We start from the raw sequence: 17,468 nt of genomic DNA on the forward strand, positions 1-17,468 counted from the left end.
CAGTAAAGATTACAGCACATTTAATGACAGCACAACTTATCTGTGAGCATTTTTTTTTTCCACCAAAGCAGTAAATGCCTTTACTAAGTGTCTGTTTGTGTTTGTGATATAACAAAAATTCAAAAAGTTCCAGAGGTTTGGATACTTTTGCAAGACACTGCATTTATTGTCATTCGTTTACCCTGTTGTCTTAGAAGCATCCCGGTCTTGTGTACCTTTGTTCTTGTTTTGCGTATCTTTGAGGTGTGTTTGCATGCATCTCTTGTTTCATGAAGACAATTAAGTAATTCTTGCCAGTCGTACCCATCTTGTCTGGATTAGGACAGATCGGTTGGTATTTGCATACAACAGGCTCTTATTAGTATTCAGATTGGACATACCAGTAAATCGGGGCTGCCCTGAGGCCCTTTTCTTTTTCTTTTTTTTTGGTTCCCCTGTCCATGGTGCTGAAAGTAAACAGGGTTGCCCGCGGCCGCGGTGGGCTCAGCAGATCACCCCGTTGAAGCTTCAGAAGGACTGACAGTTTAAAGTTTTGACCAACATCCAATTTACAGACTGGATTCTGACTCACATACAATCACTCTTACTCACAGAGACTTCTAAAAGTACAAGCGCAAATGCGAGAGTTTTATGACCAGTTTCCGTTTTAGGAAAAAAAAAAACAAAAAAGAAAAAACAAGTCCCACGCGTTAAACGTGAACGAAAATACTCTGCTTTCAGTTCTCCCATTTCCTCCCACCACTGGTTCCCTTCATTTGTAGACATAACAGTCTCGGTTTGTTACCTCCGTGTCTGACGAGGTGCGAACCCCGGAGGAGCGTTCACCCTCCTCCTTTCTCTTCTTCCTCCTCCTCCTCCTCTTCCTCTTCCTCGTCGTCGTGCTGCCGCAGCAGCAACCAACGCGGTGAGTGCGTCCTGCAGCAACCGCAGCAGCAGGACGTGGTGATACCTGACTCCGGAGTAAAAACCCGCAAATACCGATGGCTTCATGTGTAAATATTTCGGCAAATGTATCGGTAAGTTTTTCTATCCTGCATCTACGGCTCTTTTGCATAAGCAGCAGCAGCAGCAGCTGAACTAGTAAAGCATCAGATCCCACATGTTTCTTCTTGAAAATGTCAGAATACGCATGGAATTAATTTGAGTAAGAGTGAAGCAAATGTACAGTGAGATGTTTTACAAATGAAGGTCACCCACGAGTATGATATATTTAACATTTCTGGGGATAAAAAAAAAAAAAAAAACAGGGCAGGGCAAAATTATCCTATTGATTCTGCAGCACTGAGGGAAGAAACATTTGTCTCATATTGATTGTAATTAAGGCTGTTTTTGTTCTGGCACACATCACCTGACATGGTTGGAGCTGATTTACAGGCTGGTGTGTTTTGGGCTGCTTGATCTCAAAACACACATTATTCACATAGACATGGTGTTCACATTTACAGCTTACAGCATTGCATGTGGCTTAATTGGAAGCATCCTTCTAGATTAGGCTGAGAGAAAAATTGAATATTCAAGCATTAATGAGGAGGCTTATGGGTGACATAGTTCTTTTAAATAATATTTACAATTGATAGACTATGTACACAGAGTTTTGCTTATTTGTATAAGCTTGTGTACATTGGAACAGTAACAGAGTCATTGTTGCATATCTTTTCATCCTAGCCTGGGTATGTTTTTGTTTGTCTACTAAAGTTTTGGCCAACAAATATACATTTCTGTCTAAATGTTTTTGTTTTGTTTTGTTTTGGGTTTTTTATGTTTCATCATCTTACTGGAATCAGTGCATAATTTTGCTGTAAATCACACAGAGTGTTTAACGCATCACAGATTTCTATGTGACTCTCACAAATCCAGCTTCTTGCCCTCAGGATGATTTAATGTTTAGCCTAACATCTGTTTCCTGCTTCAGAGCTTTGTTAATCCCAAACATATATGATTTGTTTTAACCCAATTAAATTTTTATGCTGCAAGAAACAGTGTAATAGCTAAGAAAAACCAACTAAGCACATGTTTGATTTTCTTAGTCTTGTTTTCCACTGTTTGGTTCCACCCTCTAAATTTCTGGGTTTTGGCCCCCGAGCGCTGTCTGTTCTATTACTTGATGAAGCATCCGAGAGATGCTTTAGAGGTAATTGGATTCAGTGGTGGAGGGAAAGAACACATAGTGAAATTTATCAGCGTGCATGAACTGTCTCTGAGAGAACATGCATGCATGTTCTGCTGTTTCAATGATTGCCTGCATGTTATGTGTGTTTGTTGCTGCTGGTCAGAATACGTTTTACTTTGTGTGAGTTATGGTATTAACAGGAAGCTGTTGGGTTGTGTAAGGTGTTACAAAAAGCAGGTGAGATGAGCTGGTTCGAAATTTTAACTCTTTACACATATTTTTTTTATCAGAAACGTACCAATCAACTGGACAGTTTTTCAATGATTGGTAGGTGAATCATTTTTTTCAATATATACACATTTATATTCACAAGTAGTACATATTTACCTTGTGTGTAAAATTCACAACTTTAAATTGTACTCCAACGTTCTTTCATTGGGTTTTGGATTCACAGTTTGATGTCAAGCTTTGCCAGGCTGCTAAATGTTTAGCAGTTCTGTAGCACGAGTGTTGCCCCACTTAGGCCCCATTTCAATTAAATATGTGGAAATGCCACTCAAATTTTGTAATATTTTTCCAATATTAATAATAATGAAAATGCACTGAACTATAAGCCTAGTACTTTTAAGTACATATCTTTAAATCTTAAAGATATGTACAGCAAACAATTCTCCAGTACTAACTTCTGTCCATCTGAGGTAAACACAATTAAATCTCCAGCTAGGGCATGCAGCCACTGATTTTCCAGACATGTCATAAGATTTTGTGACATCAGTGTCACAAAACTTTGACACATCAAATATACTCTGCTCTGTAATTTATGGAAATACAATTTGAATACTACAGCAATGAGCCAAATTAGTAGAACTCATCAAATGTCAGAGACTGATTCGGCTCTGATTGTTTATTGGCAGGTCAAAACCAAAACTACTGGTTTGTTTCCCCTCTTAAGTAAATGCATCAAAACTAAAAACTCCCATTGGTTTTGATCCCTAAATAACTTTTGCCCATGAATGAGGATAAACTTGTACATCTTTCATATTTTATGAGATTCAGAATTATAACTTCTATCAAAGAACCTGCAGCAGAAACTTTGTCTTTGTATGCACCACAGACCTAAAAGAAAAACTGCAAAAGAAGTTATCCAGGACCTGTCTTATTGATGCATCTTTAATGTTTATAGTTTAGAAGCAAATATACATGACACACCCAAACCTCTTCCCTGTGGTAATCAGCATCCTTTATTCTCTGGACATATAATTGGTAAAAAATAGAAAATCTGGTGTCCTTTATTGTATAAATGCAAAATGCTATTTAAGGAGAGTCTAAAAATGAGCATCCACTTGATGTGTGTGCCTGTGCGTGTGTTTATGTGTGGATTCCTGAGCACTATGAGTCAGCTGTGATAGGGTCTGATGCAAACTCAGTCGTTGTTTTTGTCATAAAAGAGCAACATTTGGAGGAAAGCACAATGTACAGTACATGTGTTTTAATACCAGTTCATTATGAATTAAAGATCTTCTTATTAGTCATTGTTTCATCCATTAATTATCAGAAACTAATGGGAAGATTCTCAAGTCCAAGGGGATTTCAGGAAACGTCAAAGTAGAATCGCATAGCAGCATAAAACTAATGACAGTTATTTCTGTTCCACTGGTTTCTTTTAATTGCTTTGAGATTAAGTGTGATTAAAAAAAAAAAAGCAAACTTTGAAAACAGTTGTCACAATAAATGTAATCCATTTGTCCTGCCATGCTGGTGCATTATGTATGCTTAAGTGTAGCAATACTCTTTATATGACACAGAGGATTCATTATTTTTTAAGGTGATCTGTATAAATTATTAAAGATAATACAATATAAATAAACACAAGAGAAGAGCTCAAAAGAATGTAAAATAAAAAAGATTAAATATTATAGATTAAAAAATGTATAATGAAATACAATACTTTATATGAAACTTTGGAGGGGAGTTATATAAATACACAAAAAGTTTGCTTTTACCTCTTTAGCAAAAAATGATATAGTGAAAAATTGTTTTTGCAATAATGATATGACAAATCTGAATAATAAAAAAAAAAAAAACGTTGCATTTAGGAACAATACGACATGTGCACTTCCTAAAACCCAAATATTTTACACAAGATGCTGAATAATTTTATAATCTTAACATCAGCTACAATCAACATGTTACTTTTGATTAGCAGAGGCTCAATGTTTAACAGAGAAGTATGGGCAATAAAATGGGGTGAATTGACTGAAGTAGTGCAGGTTATGTGTACAAATTAAACACCTTTTACACCTTGAAAGCAACTAGATGTCTTTTATACTCTGAAGGATTTAGAGGAAGGAACCACGACAAGAGGGAATCAGAAAGCAAACAATATTTACACAAACTTAACATCAAAGACAATAAATGTTACCAATAAATATTTACATAAATACAAATCATTACACTTTAACAAATCTAAGGTGCATCCAAAGAATAAGTTAAGTTAATCTAAATTGGTACGCTCCAAGAGCTTTTACCTTTACCTTTTGCAGTTCTGTTTGTTTAACACACGATTTAAACCAACAGAAGTTTATTTAAACACATATTAACATTTTTTTATTACGAAATGTCTCCACAAATGTCTTAACCCAGCTAAAATGAAAAGCAGAAATAAGAAAACCTTTGGTCTGCAACTCAGTTATACATAACACAGTATCCATAATCATATTTTCTGAATAGTGCAACCCCTGGTCTCCATTACAATGCAAAAATACCTCAAAAATTAAGTCAAATAAGTAAAACAAGAAAGAAGAATCCAGTTTTTTGCCATTGTTTTTTTTTTTTTTTTGCTTTGTCACATTAGAACTCCAAACTTTAATGGATTTTATTTTGTTTTCATTTGATAAATCAACACAAAGTACCAGTAGAAATACAATTCTCTGATTCATCTGATGGGAAGATGAACAAATTTAAATGCATCACAGTCATGGAAGAGAGCCTGATAGAGGCTCCAAAAGAATTGGGGCTCAAGTTCGTCTTCTTGTTCTTAAACGCACAGCAAGGACTACAATGGTATAGCTCCAGTCAAATCACATTCATGTGTCAGAATGGCCCAGTCAAAGGCCAGACGGAAATAATCAAATTGAGAATCTTTGGGGAGACTTTCAGTTATGTCCCTGAGGTTCTAACTGAGCTTGAGTTTTGTAAATGGCCTGTATTTTCATAGTGCTTTGCTAACTCTGAGGACTCCAAAGTGCTTTACAGTAATGTCAGTCATTCACACCAATGGTGGCGAGCTACACCGCAGCTCCAGCTGCCCTGGCTGACAGAAGTGAGGCTGACATACAATCAGTACCTGATACTCTGATCACCACCAGCAGGCAAACCAGGGGAAGTGTCTTGCCCAAGAACTCAACGACTGAGACAGAATGAGCGAGGATTTGAACTGGCAACCTGCAGTTATAGGGCACACTCCCAGTACAAATAATAATCTGTGAAAATGATTGATGTATAAAGCTTATAGACATCCGAAGCAGTATAGACAATGAAGCGTGATTTGTCAAATTATTGACTAGAGGTGGTAGAAGGGAGGATACTGTATATCTTTATGTTTCAGATGGTTTTTTTTCATTATTCAAAGAAAAAAACATGTATAAATCATTTTGCTGCATACACATTTGTTTAATTAACAATTTCATTAAGTAAATCTGTATATTGATGCTGCTTCTTTTCTTTTGTGCACATTTCAGAGTCCTTAATGTTGTTCCAAGGAACAGATTCCAGCGATTCCCTTCAAATACCAATCCACATTTAAACCGATACTGTTGAGCCATTTGGGCACACGCTCTTCACCAGGCACGATGAGAGGCTACCTGTTCACTGCAATTTTGTTCCTGCACTTGGTGAGTCATTTGTCTGCATGTTCTGAATATGCGTGCAGGTTTTCAATCATGTAGGATGAAATGTTTGCATGCCTGCATCACCAGTATCCCATGTCTCAGGTTAATCTTTGGTTTGTTTTCCTAAACATGCCTGTGCACATGTATACTATATGTGCTGTGGTTGTAAAAAAATAATAATAATAATAATAATTTCCCCACCGACAGCATCAGCATACGTTACAGTTCCAGGATCAGCTTTGTGTTAAGCCATATGCCCTCTTCTTAGAACAATAACAGATGGCCTGGCTGACCAGAGAGCTGTGAATCCAACTGCTGTGACTCACAGTTATTATCGCTCCCATTGCAATTAAAAAGGATGAAAGATGAGTGGGAGGAATTGTATCAGGCGCCCTGATGCAGCACAGCTGGACTTTAAAAGCTGCATCAGTCAGATTTCTACTTATTTTACCTGATTCTAAAAGAAAAATGCAACACCTAATTAACAAAGCAGTTTGATCTTTTCTCACCTAGGATTACATTTAATTAAAAATGTCATCTTAAATAAAATAATTTTTAAAAAAAAAACTTACCCTAATGTACAAGGTGTCCTTTAGCCATGCAGTAACGTGCTCGTTATTTGTATGGACTCTGGTCTTTACGGTGGATCCGATGGTCTGCCATGTCAAATGGGAATTTTATTATCTGTTCTGCACACTGCTGTGGGAGTCACTGAGCTATCCGGTCTTAGAAAATAGCCTTGGGGAGGGAAACAGTGTGTTCTGCAGTTGCAGGATGGGGGACTTATCTGGACAGACATCTGTTTCAGAGAGGAGAAATGATTGAAAGTGGAGAATAAGAAGCAAGCACATATGAAAATTTGTTTCATTGATTTCGAATCCCTGCAGTATTGCCATGGTGACTGGTTAAGGTGGAATATCAGGAGAATTTGCATAATGTTCTTCAGCTTCTCCATCTTTTTTTTGTCTTGTTCTGTGTTCCATCCATCAGCTACTATGTTTTTCTGTTTCATCACTGTACTCGAAGTAAAACGCTTTTGTAATAATAGTAAAAAAAATAAAAGCCTTTGTACAATTTGGAAATTACTTTTGTTAAATGTATGTGCAGGTTTTTTGTAATAAATTATGAATTAGAGCTAAATTTTTATTCTAATTCTTCGTAAGACAGCTTGAATTTCTGCTGTTTACACCACAAATCGGATTTTTATTAAAGAGTGGCTAAAGGAAAGCCACTACAGCAAGAAAGCATCAAACAATTTCTAATCCAATTCTACCTCAAGTCATATGTAGTACACAGAGGAAATGTGGCCTTTAATTTTAAACTGGACACACTACACCTACTGTGAGACAATGATGCTGTGAGGAAGCTTTCCTCTAACAGTGTCAGATTGGTTAAACTCCATACTGGAGATTACTGACGGAGATCTTTTAAACAACCCAAAAGATTTTGGACAATCAGGGGACCATGACCCTCAGCATAGAGCCAGGAAGTGTGGCTCTAATTTTAAATTAGCAACATATGAGAATGGCCCAGTCAAAACCCAGACGTAAATCTGTCAAAAGATGATCTAGCAAGCAAAAACTACATTCTCTGGATGTGGTTCTGGTAGAACAAACAGCAAAACACTTCCTAAGGTTTTAGAAAGATCAATTACTCTACACCTTTTAAATTTGGATAAAATCTTGAAAGTCATGAATCATTTTTCTTCCATTTCACAAATACTGTTTACTACTTTGTGTTTGTAAAATGAAATACAAGCTATATTTTAGTCAACAATGTTTAGTGTAATGTTATTGGTCAAAACCGCAATTAAAAGGCTTAAATGATCTTTAATTACATTTGATACACAGCACAGATACACTCGAAGGGGGTTGATAAAATATTACTTTAGCTAATATCAGTTTTCAGATTGAGAGGGTCAGAGACACCATGTTATTAAAAGTCATATGCTGATTATTTTGTTTCATCAATTTAATACTTCTGATAATAACACTGTAACTTCCATTGGCTAAAATCTATTATAACAGCTGTTTTGTCTAATGTTTTAAATTAAGGACATGAGAATTCCCAAAGAAATACTCTGATTTAGGAGCTACTGGCAAAGAACCATCTTAAATGATTAGAATAAATTATTCAAAGTATAAAAGGATCTGGAACCAACTAAAGATCTATTTTCAATAAGCATAACCATATCTGCAGCTCTGTTTGCATAAATTAAGAATAACACATTCATCCTTTCATCTGACAGGTCTGTCTGAATTCATGCCAAACATATCTTAGTCATCTGCATCCAATTATTTCTCATGTGGGAAGCTTTGCCTTCAGTATGCTGGTTATATGCTGCTTAGCAACATGGATGCTACGTGTGAGTTTGAAAGGCGCTCTTCCTTTCGAACAGTATGGGAGAAAATGTTTTATTGATTAAAAAAAGGAGCAATATGAAAAAACAGGAGATGTTCACCCTCACTGAGAAGAAAAGAAGCAGCAGCTGTGTTCCTCCAAATTTCTTTGTTGCATAATTGGATATGTTATCACCACAGATATCTCTGATGATGCTCATGTGATTCATATGTCATCTAGCAGTTTTCAAATTTCAGCCATGTGCATCATGATGAAGAAAGAAGTGAATTCTTGTTCATTTTCAGGCAGTTGACGTCCCAGTCTTAGCAGGGCAGCGAGGCCTGAAGTGAATTGATATCAGAGGGCAGAGATGTAGTGATGAGTCAGCTGTGGCTCAGAGGGCTTGGATATATTACACCTATCTTTTCACTGAGAGAGGAAAGGAGGGGCTGGAGGTGCAAATCAAAGATTGGCCTCAAGAGAGTGACAGGAAACGTTGAGTGAAAAGATGACAAGCAGCGACTGCAACTCTTCTGAATAAATAGTTCCTGCATCCTGTTTCACTTTGTTTCGCCCTACAAGTGCAACTTCTGCATTTTGCATGTCCTCAAGTTGCACCAAGCCGGTAGAATGTCAAGACTGTCAGACTTTCACTTAAGCAGTAAATATTTGTTGAGGTCCAGCAACTTTTCATTAGATTCACAAAAGATTTAAAGATTGTTTTTGCATTTTTTTTTAATCACCAGCATAAGGAATTAGTAACATCCCCAAAACTTCAATGAGAAACAAATAATTTTGACCTTTATAAATATGATAGACATTTACAATTAGTGTCTCTACTCATTAGATATCTAAGTTGGATTTGTTGCAGGTCTCCAACAACTTTCAATTTTACATGTGCACTGTAAAAACAAAACAAAAAATTAAGATAACATCCAAATGACCATTCTCTTAATATTCTCAAAAATGTATTTATTTAGCATTTATAATTATTCTTCCAGAATACTTGACAGATTGTGTTTGATTACTCTTAAACACGGAGTTCCACAAAGTTATGTGCTTGACCCTTTTTGTGCTTCATTTCATGTATCGCTTTATTGGATGTCTTGGTGCTTTGACACCTTTGACCAGTTTAAAACCCCAGTGCATCTAAAACCTTTTCAATCCAGAATTATTCTTCTTAAAAAAAAAGGACAAGTAAAATAAAAAGAAATTAAATCAGGGAAAACATTAAATATAGTTGTTTGACAAATGTGTTTTTCCTTGCCAGTTTTATCAGTTAAGCAATATTAGTAACAATTTGTGTCATTATTTTCAAATTTCTCTCTCCTCTCAAGCATAATTTCAGCTTTTTTCCAAATAAGTGTCAAGCATGCGTTCTTTCATAAAGCATTAGCAGAATGTGATTTAATGGTTTCTGAAACCTACTTTTGATGTGACACTAGTTTAATTCTTGCTTCTCTGCAGGTCACCTCAGAGTCTGGGCACTGCATAATACAGCGTGAACATGAGAAATGCATGGAAATGATTGAATTGCACAACCCAGATGCCATTGAATTTGGTAAGTAAGGATATGAGGGTGTTTCTGCAGACCTTTATGTGCATAATGTGGCATCAGATTGTTGCTTTTCATGGTTTCTGCTGCTGTGATTAAATTTTGTGCATCTTTGGAAACTCAATGGATGCTCAGAAGATCCGTTGATGAAAGTCATGTGTCAGCCTCAGAGAATTAATGGAAAAAGCTGTGCTTTTTTCCACTTAGTGATTTGTCATATTTCTGGGTTGTAAGGATCAGAAAGGAACATGTAAGGACGAGAGATGAAGCTTTATGTTCATTCTTGAAAAATCCTATCCCAGTAAGGCTGCTAAATAGCATATGCTGTTCTCTGTTAGTCTACAAAAGAAAATGTTTGCCTGTAATGTCACGTTGAGCTGCTTTCAGATTTTTTCCAATGTCACCTTTTTTAGAAAACACAGGAATCTTGTTATGTGGTTCCTGGAAGCAATTATTTTCTTGGCTATGGATTGTGGTTTTCATTAGCGTTTGCTGCAGGTTTCCTGCTGCTAGAAATTTGTCCAGCAGACTGCAACTTCCTAACTGCGCTGTGACTCACCTCTTTACTGACAGCCACCAAACCTCTCCAGCCCCACACCTCACCCCAAAACGTAAAGGATTCAGAGTGTGAGATAAAAAAGCTTAAACTGCAGACGAGTTGGAAGTTCAGCTTATTTATCAAATGGTGATTTAAAGGTGAACTGTTGCTACATTGCACAAAGACGGCTGCATGTTTTTCAAAAACAGCAGAACTCTTTCTAATCTTACTATGAGCTTATTTGATGCTGTTGTGGTCTGATGTAGTGTCTTGTTCAGTTTTCTGTAGCTCCTGGTAAAAATCAAACATCCTGTTGTTGTTTCCTCTGTAACAGAGGGTGTTTAGTTGGAGGGGTTATATATAACTTTACACTGTCAATGCACAGAGCCATGTGTTGGCCCTCTTTGACCCTTTAACTGATCCCTGTCTCCTCTTGTCCTTTTGAAGACGCCATTCTGCTCTTTCTGCTGACAGAAAATCGTTGGTGGGCAAATAAAGGTGCCTGGTTTGCAGAAATTCTGCTTGCAAGCTTAAAAAAACATGAAAAAGAGAAATAGTGGGTAAAAAAGGGGAAACAGGGTCAAAATAAATTCATTTTTATTAAACTGATGTGTTTGGATTGTTCAGGTCTTTTGATAGTTCCACATTTACTATGACTATTATGTTGATTTTGGACGTTTAGGATGTATTTGATCCAATCTTGTAATCATCACCCAAAATGTAGCTTCACTGTTTTAGGGTAAGTATCTGGTGCACTGGTTTCATTTTATGTGCAATTTCTCACACATTACACATTTTAAAAATGATGGACAAACAAGAAATATAAATTATCTTAAGAACTAAAATGAGTAAAATAATACAAATGAATGACATAATTACAAAATAATTTTTAAGTAGAAGAAACATTTTTGAAAATCAAATATATTCAGCATAAAATTTGATACTACAGTAGGTAGTTATTAGCAACAGCACATGTTAAAATAGGATACAGTATCCAGTCTTGTAAAAATGCTCAAAGTATTTCTTTTTTCTCCAAGACATTACTCAAGTAAATGTAAAAGTAAATATTTCCAGTTACTTCCCACCTCTGTTGCTCAGTGAAGATTCAGGATGCTTGTAGGATATTGTGTAAGATGGCTAGCAATGCAGACAAAGTCTTTTATTAAGCCTTACCTCTGTGGCTCAGTGCGGCTCATTTGGCTCCGATTTGCCCTTTAAAAGGTAATTGGCTCCGTGTCCGGCTCAGCAGACAGAACCAAAACAGATTAGAGAGACAAGCAGAGAAGCGAAAGGTCTGCATACACATCCACACATGTATGTAAAGAGACATATGCACACTCAGATGCAGCCACACTACAAAATACAATCCAAACACCAACAACACAGACTTGGACCTGTCAGCACCCAGAAAACTGCTGCAGCAGAAATAATGAGGCAAAGCGACAGAGATGGAGCAAGTGGAGAGCAAAGACCAGAAAAATGGTGACGTACAAAAATAGATGGAAGGAGGTGAGGGAGGATCACCATGAGAAATATAAAGAATAAAATATTAGATTACAATTGCAATAAAGTAGCTTCAGACAAATGTAAAATATAAAGACTTGCACGTGTTTTGTTAGATGTTCTCTTCACAGCAGGAAGGATTTGTTTAGTTTAGTTTTTGTTTAGATTAGTTTATTTTCAGAGAAGTTGTGATTTTATGTGACAAAAATTATTTCCTTAAAACACAAGACATACAAATGTTTTTCTCTACTTTTTCAGCTCACAGTAAATCAAAACAGAGAAATCTGAATTTGTAAAAAAAAAAAAAAAAACTACAACTAAGCTTTTAGTGGAATATATTGAAATACGTTTACATGATTTTCAGGGGAACAATTAGTCAAGCAGAAGCAGTGTGAATAGTGAAAATATTGCTTTCAGTCACAAGTCACATTTCTTTTGGTTTCAGTAAAATCTTGTTTGGTAGAGTGGCTTTCTGCTTTTCTGGGATGATGAAGTACTGCTGTGGAACATTTTTCACTTCAATTAAGTGACAACTTATTTCTAAGAAGTTGAACATTTTCTTTGCCACTTTTTGCTTAAATGTGCACAACCTTGAAATCCTACAATATATCCACAACTAAAGTTACCTACAACAGATAATCAAATGTGATTAACAAATAATCAAATTTGCAGATCTACATCTTCTTTTTTGTTTTCAGTTTCGATGAAAATAATGATAAAAATCCTGCACTGAATTTGACTAAGAACAAAACAAGTTCTCTAATGGTGCCCAATACCAGACATTTCTTTGGAAATCACTTTCAGCATTAAAAAATAAATATGCAAATAAAATATACTTTTTTGCTATATCAGTCAGTTGCAATCCAAATTCAAGTCAGCAGATCATTTAAAGTTGAATTCCTTAGATTAAATGTTTTCCTAGGTAGTGGGTCATCAATAAGAAATTGAACCGTAAGCAAGTGATTATTGAATTTGTGTGACTGAACAACTGTTTACCAACAAACAGTTTTTCTACTGCTTTCTCATTGCAACTTATTTGGTGATAAAAACACATCAATTGCAACAAGAAGTGTCAGCATAGGGCTGGGTGGTTTTTCTTTGGCCGTTGTGATCATTTCTATCTGACAGATTGCACATGCACTGCCCCAGATAGACAGCCACAACCACTTTTTCTGCCATTCACCTCAGTGGAGAAGTGACAGTTTCTTGCTATTATGGATAGCTTTTCTGAAAAGCATCGACAGTGATGACAGCAGCACCGTTTGGAAAAATTCAGAGATTTTAACTTAAAAGCACAAAGAGTGCCAACACTTAAAAAATGTGATTCTGTGGTTTACTCTAGAAAAACAAAAGAGGACCTGAAGACACTGAATGCATTTTATTTTCTGCGCAACTGCCCTCTCTACATTTACGATATCATATATGGTTTTAGTTTTAGATTTGTCATTTTTCGTGATGTTGTGTTTTTTCTTATTGTTGTCTGATTAGCCTCCTAATTTTCCATGGAATTTGTTACATTTTCTATTTGTATTGTTACAGATTAAACGGTTGATGAAACAAATACATTAGTATGAAAAAAAATTATTGAGACTGTAGTGTGGTATCTTTGTGTAAGAGACTTGATAGTTTTATTTAATTTTATTTTAAAGCACTGGACTCTGCATTTCAACTGGTTTTTGAGATTCATTGGTTGCGAAAAGACATGGAAAAGCTCAAGAAATTATAATAAATTAGGCTACTGGGAGAACCAGCCTAATGTGGGAGTGAAATAAGGTTTTCACTCTGCCGTGAAGCCAACATGGCAAAAAAAAACAACCTATAATGTCCAAAACAAACATTATTAAAAGGTTCCCATTGCTGCTACCACAACTGGTCTCTCCAAGTTGTGCTTCCTGGCTGAAACTATATGATCAAGAAAAGTCTTTGAATTTACTGTCATTAAAAATAATCTGTCACTTCTCTTAACTACTCTATCACAATTCATCTCTATGAATCAAATACAGTTTGTTTTTTCACAAAACTGATATATAAGTTACTAAGTATGTTTTTATAACGTTTCAGTGTGTCCTTGGATGTGGGACAACTTGACCTGCTGGCAGGCTGCCGATGTCGGTGAGGTTGTAACGGTCAAATGTCCTGAATTCTTTCACGACTTCATGACACCTGAAGAAGGTGAGTCACCTTGTCTGATTGGTCATTCCATTTAGTGCTTTATGAATGTCAGAATAAGTTTTCTTTACGATTTTTTAAGATTTACTTATATATATATTTTTCATTTTCAGAAATTGGGAAGGTCAATCGAAACTGTACAGAGTATGGCTGGTCTGAGCCTTATCCTCACTATGTGGACATCTGCCTTCTTGACGACAACACGACAAAGCCCGTATGACTTTCTTCTCTTGTTGAAATATACATATTTTTCCTACATGGACTCTAACTTTTGTTCTCAATCATCAGGATTATTTTGCATCGGTTAAAGCCCTGTATACAGTTGGGTACAGCACCTCACTGGTCTCTTTAACCACAGCCATGGTCATTCTCTGCAGATTCAGGTGAGTTTGAAACTAAAAAAGGAATAATTAAACATGAAAATACAAACAGATAAAGTCTGTTTTTGATTCTACGCAGTAAGTAGCTGCTGCTGCTACAATAAACTTAAAATCAAGCTCTGCAGGGACTACGTTCCAAAAAACTTGTTTGATCCCAGTGGAAGTCCCTAAATAAACTAATTAAAAGGCTTTAGCTAAGTAATTTGAATTAGCAGTGTTTGTTCTTGTCTATTGTAAAAGAGCAAAATATGTTTCAATTGTGTTGCAGCAGTCACTGTGGAGTTAAATATTGTGTTTGCTTCTCAAGTATAGTAAGCTATAGCCCATATCTGTACAGATATTCTAATTAGTAAATATTTATTTTTCATATCTCAAGATAAATGGGTGCTTATTAGAACTATGTTCTTACTATAACAGCAATTTAGCCTCTGATTGCAAGTGTACTGTTTTCTACTAAAACTCATTGTCCTTTTCTAAAAGCTAAAAACGTTTGTATTCATAGTTAAAAAATAACCACCTCCCTAGTGAACCAGTGTTTGCAAATGCTAACCCTAAGTTTACTCAGGCTTAGCTAAACAGTAATAACAGGTTTAATGTCATATTTTATTTTTAGCACAATGTTTCTACTGTGTGTAAGTAATTTAACATTTTGGCCCAACCAGAGTCCTGACTTGAATTTGATAATCTGTGCAGGGAGCTAAAGACGGTGATGGCAGGAGACCCTCTTACTTTAATGCTTCGGGCTCATCACCAAATATTGATCCTAAAAAAAAAAAGATTTTTGTGCAATTATAAGAAGGATTTGATTCTTGCAACTTCAATAAAGATTTTTCTGTTGATCACTGAGAGGGTCTTACTGCGAGTTTAACCATTCTAATACTTTATGTATTTAATGGTTTTCTATACCATTGTTAAATTCTTCAAGCAAGGATTCTTTTTACCCCTTAGATTTAAAAATTCAGAATATCTGACACTTTACTGGCTATAGAGATACTACTCATCACTACTTGTAATGATACATCGCAAGAAGACATGCATGATATGGAACTCGTGAGGAGAAGTAGAGATTTGGGAAAAACTGGTAATTCTCATTTAATATTTCATAAATTGAAAATGGTTCACAAATAGCAAATTCTGCTTCAAAGAATGTGTTAATGTTGAATAATAACTTTTCCCAAATACAATCTGTAAGGTGGCCAAAGTCATGGAAATGCTTATTTTAAGTGTTTCCACAAATATAGTTAATCTTTCATCAAAACCAAACTTTGTTTAAAACCTCTTCCATCTTAAACTAAAGATGATCAAATTCTATCCTGTCTTGCTTTTAGTTTTAGAAGATGCTCCAAAAGATCTGCAGGAAAGATTTTTCTCCTGCATCATAAATTTAGCTCTTTGACTTCAGTGTTGGAAATTATTATCATTATGATTAATTTAATTACTCTTTCAGTTTCACGCTAAGCAGCTCTCCCAGAACAGCTAGGAGTGTCAATACAAACTCTCTCTCTCAAGCTGAATGTTATTGTAAAACATTTCTTAATCTTACAGTGTTTGTAAGACACTGTTAGATTGTACCCCCCACCCCCCCTCCTGCACTCCAAACAGACTTTACTGAATATATAGGTAGGTAATCTGTCAGGAGGTTGTTGTAAAGAAGCTCAATTCATTTTAAACTGATGTTGATTTGGACAATTTTGACTCACGGTTTTCAACATTGCCCTGAACGTTTGAGGTTAAAGATGATAAAATGTGACTTATTTCTCTATCCCCCATTTCTGCAGGAAGCTGCACTGCACCAGAAACTTCATTCACATGAACCTGTTTGTGTCCTTCATCCTGAGAGCCATCTCCGTCTTCATCAAGGACGGTGTGCTGTACCCTAAGGAAGACAGCGAACACTGCTTCATGCACACAGTCAGTTATCACTGATGATTATCATATATCCTGTGTTTGCTTATAGAAACAAGATTGTGTGTGAGTTTCAGCATATCTCCCTTTGTAAAGCCCATTTTTACAACAAATAATACGTTCTCCAAAGCCCGGACCCCATAAGAAGTGCTGTTTTGGGGGTCAGATTTAGGGCTAAAGTGTGAATTCAATTTACATTAGGTTTAGGGGTAGGCATGTACTAGTAATGGTTAGGTTTAGGTTTAGGGTTAGGGACAGGACTAGGCCACTAATGTTAATAAAATTCAATGCAAAATCCTTGTGAAAATAGAAAGACATGAAGTGAGTGTGTGTGGTTTTCACCACAGGAAAAGAAAACAACTCTGCTTGTTCAGCTGTTAATAAAAATTACTTTCAAATTGCAAAGTTAATCGCTTCATTTATACCAATTTGAAGCAGATAATTGTGCAATTGGACTTTTATTGGTTACATATTCCCAGTACATTTACATGTACAAAGGTTTGATGAAGATACCTATTTTTCAAAGAGCCATGTTCAGATGGAGATTCATTTTATTCGTATCCCAAATTGAGCAATTGATGTTGCAGCAAGTATAAAAAACTAAGACAAAGTATCAAAGATTAAAAAATAAGGAGCAAAAAATACCAAAAGCACATAAATGACATAATGTTAAATAATTTGTCAAAGTGAAGTTATGCTTTTACGTGAGAATCATTTATCCTTCTTCTGGCTTTTTCTTTTCACATTTTGAGAGAACTTCAACCAGGTACAAGTTTGCGTTTTTATACATTAAAATATTAAATCTCTATTATTACAAATGCAAAACAAACTCTAAGCCTTCCTGTAGAAACAATTCCTTTCCCTCTTTGGTAAGCTGGCATGACAAATAAACCTAATTATATAGGCTAATGACTTTGAAAAGGCCTGCTGAAATATTCTACAGCAGACCCATTACCATCTGAAAGGCTACCATGGTCTTGTTTTTAAATTTACTCCTTTACCTCTGTTGTCATAGTGACTGCAAGGTCATCATCATGGAGGGACTGTGAATTAGATCACTACTGTAATTGTCTGACCC

At 35.8% G+C, this 17,468-nt stretch overlaps 1 protein-coding gene across 5 annotated transcripts in view; it reads left to right on the forward strand.

Moving 5' to 3' along the window:
- Positions 1–732: 732 nt before the first annotated feature.
- adcyap1r1a (adenylate cyclase activating polypeptide 1a (pituitary) receptor type I) overlaps positions 733–17,468 on the forward strand; it is a 29,812-nt gene continuing 13,076 nt past the window's right edge. Inside the window, exons 1-8 of one of the 5 annotated variants that reach the window (XM_028020745.1) lie at positions 733–1,016; positions 2,401–2,437; positions 5,851–6,003; positions 9,808–9,901; positions 13,998–14,108; positions 14,219–14,319; positions 14,394–14,488; positions 16,264–16,396. In XM_028020745.1, coding sequence (XP_027876546.1) covers positions 5,962–6,003; positions 9,808–9,901; positions 13,998–14,108; positions 14,219–14,319; positions 14,394–14,488; positions 16,264–16,396 — 576 coding nt within the window. In that variant the 5' untranslated portion in view covers positions 733–1,016; positions 2,401–2,437; positions 5,851–5,961. The remainder of the gene's footprint in view (positions 1,017–2,400; positions 2,438–5,850; positions 6,004–9,807; positions 9,902–13,997; positions 14,109–14,218; positions 14,320–14,393; positions 14,489–16,263; positions 16,397–17,468) is intronic. The other 4 variants (XM_028020748.1, XM_028020747.1, XM_028020749.1 and 1 more) reach the window with 4 other exon arrangements.

Source organism: Xiphophorus couchianus, chromosome 6, assembly GCF_001444195.1.
Source record: "Xiphophorus couchianus chromosome 6, X_couchianus-1.0, whole genome shotgun sequence".
NCBI classification, from domain to species: Eukaryota; Metazoa; Chordata; class Actinopteri; order Cyprinodontiformes; family Poeciliidae; genus Xiphophorus; species Xiphophorus couchianus.